Here is a 12728-nt window from a genome sequence, read left to right on the forward strand (position 1 = left end):
TCTTATAGGATTTATAGAGCTCGATTGGTTTAAATTTTTGCTTGGCCGAACCTGTTATAATATTTTTTTTAAATTTGTCCGTTCCAGTCCGCAAGCCTAGCTTTCTGGCAGGCTGGGTTTTACATATCTCTAATCTAAATATACTCTTGAAAAAATTAAAAGGGATCAGTTTGTAAGTTGACAGATATTACCATATGCCAGGTAGAGACATATGTTCGTTAGTTTTCTTTGTGATACATTTATTATTTATGAAATTTTATTTTATTTTATTTTTGCATTCTATTTCAAATGCAAATGCCTTTGAACCCTTATCAAGTATTGTGGCAATGTTTAGAGCTCTTATTGCCACATCCTCCATAGTTTATCATGGTATTGATAAATTAAAGTGTTTGACAAATAACTATGAATGCTGTAATGAAAAATGGATACCACATAGTACAGCTGGTGATAATTATTATTAAATTTATTATATTATCTTATCAATAGAACTACATAATGATTTAAAAACAAAAATATATGGGCAACACATTGCGATTGACTTATTATATAAAGCAATTTATTCGCATATTATCAATAAAAATCCAGAAAAGCCTTTAGTAATATCTATCCATGGATGGACTGGATGTGGTAAATTTTTAAATACATATATATTTGTATATTTTTTATGTACAAGGAAAAACATACACCAGCCAACTAATTGCTAAAAGCTTATATAAATTAGGTATGAATAGTAAATATGTTCATTTATGGATTGCATCTTTTCATTTTGCTCATGAATCACTGACACGATTATATATTGTATTAATATGTGTAGATGTATTGAATAAAAGCAAATTTTTTAGGATCAAGTTAGAAACTGGATAAAAGGAAATACAACAAGATGTCCTCATCAATTATTTATTATAGATGAAATGGATTTCATGTCATATGATCTAACAGATGCTTTTAAACCATTTTTGAAATACCATACATTAGTTGATGGAATAGATTTTAGGAAAAATATCTTTATATTTATCAGGTTTTTATCATATATAAATTTTATTTTTTAAAAACAAAAGTGTTATTATATCATAATAAATGATATATACAATAATTGGTTAAGGTAATAATTTTAGAAAAAAATTTGTGGTTTGTAAAACACATATTCAACGATATTTAGGCAATATTTTTTTGCCTAAAACATAGAGTTAGCAATTTTTAAAATAGTGTGCAAGAAGTGATTTTGTATCATCACTACATACAACTAATCATCTTGAACTTTTTAATAGTAGAACAATACCTAAACATATATGCCAATCAAACAAATGTAGGTGGCATTAGTTTCAAAATCCAATTGGCAGCCAGCAGTGTGCCGATTTTTAGCCACTGTCAACTTAGACAGCATCATTTTTTTTATATGCTAATTAATTTTTTTAAGAAAAATTAAATTAAAATATACACTACACTACAGATATCTCAGTATATTTTTATATCTTTATTGAGAAAACTTATCACAAATTCTAAATTTTGTTTTTATAATTATCATATATAAAAATAATTTTATATAAATTTTCTGGACATAATGATGATCTCCATAAATTCAGTCAATTTGGTGGTAGAGAAAACTCTTTCGCTAAGTGTGTCATATGCTGAAGCACAAAGAATTTTTTTTTAGATATCATGGATAAATTAGGAAGTTCTATCTTCTTTTCTCTCTAGAATTGTTATTGGCGTTTTCCAAAAAGATTATGACATTCTTATTCTAAATTATTTAAAGTGGAATCATAGTTTAATGTTTATTGCTAATTTTGACAAATAATTTGAATTTAAAATATCCTCTTGATTCATTCGCTTTTTTTACTACTCTAATATCATCATACTCTGTGTTATAATAAATTAGCCACGAAATTGTAACTCAAGATTTTACAGCATATTTTCTTTTAGGGAAATGATTTCTTAGCTATCATTATCATTTACTATTAAATTTGTTTCAATTTCACTTCTAAAAAATGATGCCAAGTTTAAGATGGGCCGTATATAGAATTTTAACTGTTTCTTAAAATATTAAAAGAAAAGGTAATATTTCTACTACTAGATCTGATTTATAATTTGAGATAGTGTTTCCCATCTTTTAAAACTTTATTAATTAAATTTTTATTTGCTCCAGATATGCTTTCAATTTTAATTGAGTACGCCTTTCCTCCAACAAGCGATTGGCTACAGAAAACAATCTTTCACTAGATGCCGAACTAGCAGGGGCGGATAATATTTTACTCGCTTAATTTTTTCAAAAAGGGAAACGAATTTTCATGCTTCCAAAACTTCAAAATACTATCATTATTATTTGTCTTCTGAGCGATGAATCTTTTAAGTTCATCCTCGCAGCTTTCTTCGATAGATGGTGAGGGTTCATCAGTATCATCTAGAAATTCTCTAAATGTTTCATTTAGAATATTAGGTTTCTTGTGAGTGTAGGACGAATTATGACAGCTAATAGTTGGCTTTGGCATTGACTTATACATATCATATTTTATGACATTTAGCATTTTTATGGTAGTTTTATATATATCGTTTTTTTCTTCTTCTGATAAAAACTTAAGGCTTTTGAGATTGGGATCCAAAATTAAGCCTACTTTATGTAGGGGCTGCATGATGAATCTTTCTTTTAAAAGACATCCAGTCCTGATTTTTAAGGCTTCTATTATTGTTGTATCCCCTTCAGAGGGTTGACAAAACTGTAATAATTTTTGTCTCCACAGATAAACTTCATTTATTGTGGGATGAGAATCGGCACTCAGATTTTCCGAGCATTCTTTAAATATTGATAAAAAAAATTCTAACTGCCGTAAGATGGTAATATCAACAGTGGCTAGTCGATTTAATTCTTGCTTGCTAAGCAAGTACACCTGAATTTTGGAATATGATTTTAAGAAACTCTGTATCATGATTTATACAGAGTTCCATCTAGTTATCACATCTTGTTTAAGAGTGTAGCCTAGTTTGCTGTTAGCTGCACTATATACATGTAAATAAGCTTGTTGATAAATTTGATTTGAATATGTAAATTTTAAAAGAAAAAGCTAGCAAAAGTAAAAATAGGTTCACTCGGATGTTGTTTATAAAATTCGAAAGATTTTTTGTTTTCAAAAACTAATCCTTTTTTTTAAAAAAACTGAATTAAATATTATAAATTAAATTGAAAAATATTTTTGGATAATGTAACACGTGGTTTTTGAAGGGTGGGCGTGTTGTGAATTTGTACGTTTAAGTTATATATTTATACATATATATATATAATTTATATATGAAATGTCAGTTAACTTTCACGTTATATCTATTTATACATATATATAATTTTATATACAAAATGTCAATCAAAGAAGTTTAAAAGGATTTGTTTTTTCCTTTTGGATAAATTATTATTGTCTTTGTGGAAGAATAATTTTTAATTGAAAGTTAACTGACATTTCATATATAAATTATATATATATATGTATAAATATATAACTTAAACGTACAAATTCACAACACGCCCACCCTTCAAAAACCACGTGTTACATTATCCAAAAATATTTTTCAATTTAATTTATAATATTTAATTCATGTTCATATAATCTTTCCCCATCATTTCTATTCTCATCATTTATTGGATATCATTGGCTCTATCTACAATCTTTAAAGTATCTATTGTTTGTATAGTACAAATTGGTTTTGTTGTGTCATAATGTAAATTTTCTGTTATGATTGTACAGACTATAGTCCTGTTTATTGATTGCTCGTGTAGAATGATGTCCGTGTCTGCTCTTGGAAAGTGTAACATGTCTGTAACAGCGGCAGGTATTTCATTAGCCTTCGGTTCTCCCCATGTTATGATTTTATCTAAACGTTGTAATTTTCCATCAATCCCAAATGCACCTGGCCACATGTTAACTTCTTCTTTTATCCGTAGCATTTGCATTCCGTTTGACATCTGGATTAAATAGTATTGTGCTAGAGTATTAAGATCATTAGCTAAACACGAAATTCCTAAACGTCCATAGCTTCCTAAATCTATTATGGCTGGAATACTTTGTGAAATTAGGTGGTATCTCTTAACTCCTCCAACTTCTATTTGGATTTGATCTAGAATTGATTTCCCACTAAACATTTGAACCTCATGTTTTTCATCACATTTCACATTCACACATGTCTGAACTTTCCCGGTTCCAAATAAAAAACAACCATTGCTCCAATCACGTCCTGTAATATCACTATTTATTTTACAAATGTAATAATTATTCTTCCACAAAGACAATAATAATTTATCCAAAAGGAAAAAACAAATCCTTTTAAACTTCTTTGATTGACATTTTGTATATAAAATTATATATATGTATAAATAGATATAACGTGAAAGTTAACTGACATTTCATATATAAATTATATATATATATGTATAAATATATAACTTAAACGTACAAATTCACAACACGCCCACCCTTCAAAAACCACGTGTTACATTATCCAAAAATATTTTTCAATTTAATTTATAATATTTAATTCATGTTCATATAATCAGGCTAATGAAATACCTGCCGCTGTTACAGACATGTTACACTTTCCAAGAGCAGACACGGACATCATTCTACACGAGCAATCAATAAACAGGACTATAGTCTGTACAATCATAACAGAAAATTTACATTATGACACAACAAAACCAATTTGTACTATACAAACAATAGATACTTTAAAGATTGTAGATAGAGCCAATGATATCCAATAAATGATGAGAATAGAAATGATGGGGAAAGATTATATGAACATGAATTAAATATTATAAATTAAATTGAAAAATATTTTTGGATAATGTAACACGTGGTTTTTGAAGGGTGGGCGTGTTGTGAATTTGTACGTTTAAGTTATATATTTATACATATATATATATAATTTATATATGAAATGTCAGTTAACTTTCACGTTATATCTATTTATACATATATATAATTTTATATACAAAATGTCAATCAAAGAAGTTTAAAAGGATTTGTTTTTTCCTTTTGGATAAATTATTATTGTCTTTGTGGAAGAATAATTATTACATTTGTAAAATAAATAGTGATATTACAGGACGTGATTGGAGCAATGGTTGTTTTTTATTTGGAACCGGGAAAGTTCAGACATGTGTGAATGTGAAATGTGATGAAAAACATGAGGTTCAAATGTTTAGTGGGAAATCAATTCTAGATCAAATCCAAATAGAAGTTGGAGGAGTTAAGAGATACCACCTAATTTCACAAAGTATTCCAGCCATAATAGATTTAGGAAGCTATGTTTAGGAATTTCGTGTTTAGCTAATGATCTTAATACTCTAGCACAATACTATTTAATCCAGATGTCAAACGGAACGCAAATGCTACGGATAAAAGAAGAAGTTAACATGTGGCCAGGTGCATTTGGGATTGATGGAAAATTACAACGTTTAGATAAAATCATAACATGGGGAGAACCGAAGGCTAATGAAATACCTGCCGCTGTTACAGACATGTTACACTTTCCAAGAGCAGACACGGACATCATTCTACACGAGCAATCAATAAACAGGACTATAGTCTGTACAATCATAACAGAAAATTTACATTATGACACAACAAAACCAATTTGTACTATACAAACAATAGATATTTTAAAGATTGTAGATAGAGCCAATGATATCCAATAAATGATGAGAAATGATGGGGAAAGATTATATGAACATGAATTAAATATTATAAATTAAATTGAAAAATATTTTTGGATAATGTAACACGTGGTTTTTGAAGGGTGGGCGTGTTGTGAATTTGTACGTTTAAGTTATATATTTATACATATATATATATAATTTATATATGAAATGTCAGTTAACTTTCACGTTATATCTATTTATACATATATATAATTTTATATACAAAATGCCAATCAAAGAAGTTTAAAAGGATTTGTTTTTTCCTTTTGGATAAATTATTATTGTCTTTGTGGAAAAATAATTTTTATTATTTTAATAATAATTTATCCAAAAGGAAAAAAACAAATCCTTTTAAACTTCTTTGATTGACATTTTGTATATAAAATTATATATATGTATAAATAGATATAACGTGAAAGTTAACTGACATTTCATATATAAATTATATATATATATGTATAAATATATAACTTAAACGTACAAATTCACAACAAAAACTAAATTATATTAAATAATAAATAAAATATATATTTTTTAAAATTATAAATTTGCAAATTTATATTAATAAAAAACAATTTTAAAAATTAAAATTTCCGTGATTTATGGAAATTTGTGTTCACGCCCACTCACGCACGGGGAAAATTTTGGAAAGGCCCGTCACACCTAATAATTTAAAATTTCTTCACATTCACGCCACACGGTGGGTCACGCGTAATTTCACGGTCCGCGCCCACTTCTTATCTTTGCGAAAGTTAGGATAGATCCAGTGTTAAATTCCTCTAAGTTTGCCCTTTCGAATTAGGTTCGCATTATCGGTTCTCTGGGTGAAGTTAGTTGTTTTTTAAAAAAATATATTATGAGGCTCAACCGGCCTCCATTATCCATTTTTTTGTAAATTCTTTTATATCTAGAAATAGTTGGTCAAAACAATTCTTGTCTATATATATATAACAATGACATATATAATACCTAGACTGACGATTCATTCATTAAAATTTACATCAATGCAAATCAACTGGAGACGCCATCTTGGTTACACTAATCATTAAAATTTTAAACGAGAGCCTAATTTATTCCTATATCTGGTGAAAACTTTATAAAGAATTACTGGATCATCGAGATAATAAGGAAGTACGTTATCATAGTTTTTAACATGAGAATAATTAATATATGTGTTACCAAATAGTGAGGGGTCCAGCTGATTTGCTTTTAACGACGCTAAAAAATGCATATTATTGAATGAATAGTCACTAGGTATTATATATGTCATTGATATATATACTATTTTATAATTATTAAATTTAACTTGTTATTTCAAATAACTTTGAATGTTTTTTAAAAATATGATAAAATATAAAAAAATTCTATTCACGACTATTTTTAAAAAAAGCTTATTAAATTTTTGCTCTAGCAATGTAGGAGGGAACGAGATATCGAAAATCGCTCTCGAATTTTGGGATAAGGGCAAAAGTCGTGAATCAATGACGCGGGAACATTTTAGCGATATCATCAGCCAAAAGGCCTTCAATCAAAAGGGTAAATGAAAATGTTTGAATCTAATTTTTACCCTTAAAAAACTTTTATATAATAACGCCTAATTGAACAAAATATGTATTACAAAAAGGTTAAGTTAAATTTTTTTTTAATCATTTACATAAATTATATACCAACCAGAGCTCTGCAGATGTTAAAAACTGGACTCTGCCGGAAATATAAAATATTCAAATGCGTGCTTATTGCTTTTGCCCCCGATACTAATACCTAACCCGTTATTTATTGGTCCTTTATTTTTGAATGTTTTTGCACTGATTCGAGTTACTTATTTATTTTAAATGGTCACGAAGCCCCATTGGATACAAAGTTTGGGAACCGACAGTGGACCTGCCACCCGTCCCCCATTTTTCAATTGGAAGCGATTAAAATAAATTGTTCTTGATAAAATTTGAATTTCGTTGGCCAAATATTTATGGCGCGCGACAATTCGCTTTCCTATCTCGCTCGGTCTTTACCCCTTTCCTTTATTTCAAGCATCCATTTTATCTGCGAACCGCACTCGGTTCAAGTTTTAGCTCGCGATCTCCATCTTTCATTTTCGAACCTCCCCCTATCATGATTCGTTCTTTCGTAACCATATCCTCGCGATTCCCACCACATTCATTCTACCCGCTAATTCGATCCCGAATAATACGTCGAGACGACGCCACTAATGCATACCTCACCTTGCTTTCTCCACATGATTTTTTTCAAACTTTTGCTAGTTAACGCTGCCCTTACTCATCCGATAACACTACCTGCCCCAAACTTGGCTCACAAATTCTTCTTCAACATCACGTGACCAAGTTCGCGAAAGGAATTCTTAAAACAGTTATTTTAGACGAATTTTGAAACGCCAAAGTATTCATACATTTTTGTGTTTATTCTCATTGGAAAATCTAAAAAAATCGGAATACATAAATTTATATTTTTAACCTGTTTCCTTCAAAAGCTTTCATGCTATAGTCTATCTACTTTCATTTTGAAATGACTTGTACTTTATGAAGTTTTTAGACATCTAAAAAATAAAATCTTTATTCATTAAATACAACTATCCGCTTCAGATCCCGTCTACTTGTTTTCAGTGATATCGAAATAAACTTTAAATAGCAAGCGCTCTTGCTCGTAAAATATAAAACACACGTTAAATCCTTTACTACATTTTTTTGACGCGTGGATTACAATTAACACTTTGTGGGTTATATATAAATTAAATCTTGTCGACATTTCCTGACATAAATATACAGAAATTTATTAAATATATGTTTAATCTCTAATACTTAGAGTTAGAGGTAGTTTTTTTTTCGAAAATGGGACTTGATTGCCAAACCTTACTCAGATGTAAACTTTGGTATGGAATAGTTTTACGCTATATTGATATTGAGAATCGATTTGATAATATGTATATAGTCTAATGCCGAGAAATTGTTTAAACCTGGATATAATAAAAGAAAGCTACTTATGGGCCAAGGCCGGTGTTGGCTACTTGATTTGGTATATATTAGATATGGTCAAAGACCTAATGTTTGTCTAGGTTTTGGCTCTAAAAGTATCATGATAAATTTAAAATATTTTCTTAGTTTGTAACTATTTCCCCGTCCCGCATCACGTATTAATAGTCAAAATATTGCCTTTATACTTATCTATCTCCTTCCCTTCTCTTAGTATATTAATTATTTTCGCCTCCTTTTAATCTTAATGGATTATCCGTATTTTTTTCAAAGGTGGACTACAACGAAGTTCGCTTATCGACCACTACCTGATTGACCTTTACGTACCATTCCTACCCCTTGAGCGGTCTCACGTTAAACTTTGCGTTCGCGACGCCCTCGATCGAAAAACGGCGGGCCGAAGGTACACATTCAACCGGGCGAAACCGGAAGAGATTGAACAGCTAATCGAGTCCGTTGCCAACGAATTAACTTATTACCCGCCTAACCTGTCCATCTACTCTACCTCCGGGTGCAAGAGGATCCCCCAAAAATTGGACTTACTGTACATGGGACTGGAAGATAGGTTGTTAGGCAGGGAACACAGCTCAATTCGAGAGTTATAATTTAGGATGATGCTTTTGGATTTTGGAAACATTTTAAGGATTTGAATTATAAACAATTAAGTAACCATTATTAAGGCATACGACAATAATCAACACCCACCCCCAACCTTAGCACAAAGTTTTTTTCAATTTTTTAGTTATTGTTATACATGTATACGGCCAATAATGGCCAGCAATAGTTTTGTTAAAAGGCTTGTTTTGAGCCGATTTTTAAAAAACGGCTAACTTAATATTTCATCTAGAAAAATATTACGCATGCCTGAAGATTTTACTCATGGAAGGAACAAAGGTCTTAGGCATACAGACAATAATTTTCTGGCTAAAATATTGAGTTGGGCGTTTTGAAATACCGGCTCAAAACGAGCCGTTTAACAACAACTATAGCGATGAAAAATATTTTTTGGTCAAATTTACCGGAAAAAATATTTATATACTCATAAGTAAAGTAATACATTTTTTTTAACCAAAATTATTTCACGATACAAAAAATATCCTTTCGTTTTTACTGTATTCAAATGTTATCTAAATTTCCTATTGGCCCATCCATCGAAAACATCATAAAATCGACCATGCTTTAATATCAATTATTTTAATTTTATGTAAGAAGAAATTAGAGTGACAATTTTAAAACTATTAATTTTTTTTACAGCTGATTTTATTTTACTAATCAAACTCTAATTATTTAATTTTAGAAATTATATATTTGTTTTTTTTAAAAAAAAATATTAATTAATAATATCGAAAGATTTAAATGTGTTTCACAATATTTTATAAATTAAGCGCAGATGATATCTCAATTATTGTATTATTTTTTTTTAATAGCGTATATTTTTATATAGTTACAAAATATATTATCATGTTACTTTTGCTCAATAGTCATATAAAATTATACCTTTTTTTAAAAAAAATAATTAATAAAATATAATTCTTAACCCATTAAAAAGTCTAAGGTTGTTTGCTCTCTGGAAATTAATAGTTAGATAATCCATCAATTCAGCTTTATTTACAGATATCAGCCTAAAAAAGGTTCTTGGAGTGCGAGTTTATTTTTTCCCCAACTATCTCTTAGCTCCCCTTTTGGAGAAAACGAAGACCGAAGTGATAGTTAAGGTTTTTTCTGCCATTAACTAGGTTTAGTTCATTTTATGGGCCCTGATAAAACGGCTAAAAATTATAATTTTTAATAACTATAGTTGGGTGATTACTATATTTTTAGCCGAAAACTATCATTTTAGCCTCGGGGTTTTTTTTTAAAAAATAGCTTTGGATTAAAATATTGTAAATTAATACGCCTTATTTTTAATGGATTTTCTCCGGTAGGCGCTTGAAGATTGAGCCAACATTTAGTTATTACCCAACTATACTAATAACTTATTAAAATTTTAAAACATGGGCGCAGAGTCCTTTACTACCCTTTCCTTCTTTAAACATTAATTATATAATATAAATAAATATTAAAATGTATTTATCGAGATTAAAAATGTAAAATTACCTTAAAAAGTAATTTGAAGTCGTCACATTTTTAAAAAAATTATGACTAGTTTACCAATTATATTAAACAAATTTAAAAAATCGAAGAACAATATTTTAAAGAGACCTACCTTAAATTTGCAGTTACACCTTTACCAAAAGGCGCCAAGGAATTGCAAGTTTTTGTCGGTAATAATTAATTATTATCATAAATTTATAAACAATTTTTACAATATCGCCGCTCCCTCGTATAAGCTTTTAAGGAAGAATGTGTCATGGAAATGACAGAGAATAAATAATAAATTATTTTAAAAAAATTCATTTATAATCCTAAAATTCTAGCTGCTTGACATTTCTCAACATGGAGTAGGATCAGTTCTGTCTCACATCAATAACATCGTTCCGGTTGGGTTGGCTTTTCAACATCAAATTACTGAGCTTATTAATGATAATTTTTTGGTCAAACTATTACCTGTTGAAATGCTTTTATTTCAATACTAATCCATATTTTGAGTTAAAACTCATTAATTTCAGAAGATAAAATTGTTGCTTTGACCAACCTTTGTAATAATTTCTATGATTTATTGTTATTGAATAAAAAAAAATTAAATAATAAGTATGTTAGATAAGGTTAAATTTATAAAAATTTATTTATACCGAGGAGATAAATTTTATGCATGAACTCTACAAAGTTTTTCAAACAAAAGGTATCGTTCTTAAAACAGTCTTTCGTCATATTAGTGCATGTAATAATATTTTCAATGTCTAAAATAATATTCCAAGGACAATTAATAAAATTTTAAATATAAGGATAAAGAAGCATGATAATATTTCATATTTAGGAATGGTCGATAATGAATTATTACACTTTTACAAAAGTGATTTAATATCCATAAATTGGCGTAATATATACAAAGAATAGCATTTTTAGTTAATATTCCAGCATTTTTTTAAATTTTTATAATTGGACAAGCCCTTTCAAATAGTTTTTTTTAAATTTTTAATCATCTCAGACAGAATTGAATCCTCAAAAACCTTAAAAGCACAGCTGAATTTTTTATTATTAGATATCTTGTAGTTAAAATTATTTGTACAAAAAAAATGATTCCCTAGAAAAACATCAGGAAGGGAGGAAGAGATATTTGACTATTCGGTGAATCTGTTAGGAAAAACCAGGATAATATTTCATTATTTAAAAAAATCTTCAAAGAAAATAAATATGAAAAACAATTTTTCAAATAGCTTGCAAGTAGATTTAAATTTGCCCAAACAGCTGGTCTTTTATCTGTAGTGCGCTAAACTCCTTCCAACATTATTTCTTGATATATTTAAGTTTGAAAAAATTCCAAACCACCATAAAATATTTTAGTAATTATGATGCAGGGTGCAGAAAGGACTAACCCTGATGCAAGTCATAGATACAAATATTTTTTCTGTTTAAATTTAATATCGTTGCCTATTCTAATTTTCGTATTTCCTGGCTATGATTTCTTATCCCTATAAAAGTTTTTTACACCGTTTGCCCAAGGAGATAGCCTAGACTGAAGATAGCATAACTACCAATATTAACTATAAAATAGTTTTCGAAAATCAATATAAGCTTTCTAATTATTACCGGCTCCTATTTTTGAAGATGAATTATGTGCTGATACTGACTCCTCATTTACTAATGAAAGAACGATAAAAATTATCATGCATACCGAAAGATTTATATTTTCCAGGTCTTCTCCTTTAATTTTCATTGGTCAACTATCCTTAATTGATGGAGTATATATATTGTTATATTCATAATCCATTACTGTATACTTATGGAAAGTAAAATAAGACTGGACATTTAGCTTAGATGATTGATAAACCATATGCTCTTACTTTTAAAAGAAAATACTTTGACTTCTTCGAAAGTTAATATATTAATGGAGGCTATATATCTTTATTATCTTTGAGAAAGAGAACTTAGTATACCTCTTTGCGCCTCATTCAAAAATA

General features: G+C 28.7%; 1 protein-coding gene across 1 annotated transcript; it reads left to right on the forward strand.

Moving 5' to 3' along the window:
* The first annotated feature begins 153 nt into the window (after positions 1 to 153).
* On the forward strand, positions 154 to 10153 carry LOC135927686 (torsin-1A-like). The gene is made up of 6 exons (XM_065463841.1): positions 154 to 444; positions 487 to 627; positions 674 to 798; positions 843 to 1018; positions 7095 to 7219; positions 8941 to 10153. Exons 1-6 carry the CDS (start codon positions 195 to 197, stop codon positions 9270 to 9272), a joined length of 1149 nt encoding a protein of 382 aa, XP_065319913.1. The 5' UTR covers positions 154 to 194; the 3' UTR covers positions 9273 to 10153.
* Positions 10154 to 12728: the final 2575 nt, after the last annotated feature.

Source organism: Gordionus sp. m RMFG-2023, chromosome 3 (assembly GCF_954871325.1).
Source record: "Gordionus sp. m RMFG-2023 chromosome 3, tfGorSpeb1-WG-v2, whole genome shotgun sequence".
Lineage (NCBI taxonomy): Eukaryota > Metazoa > Nematomorpha > Gordioida > Chordodea > Parachordodidae > Gordionus > Gordionus sp. m RMFG-2023.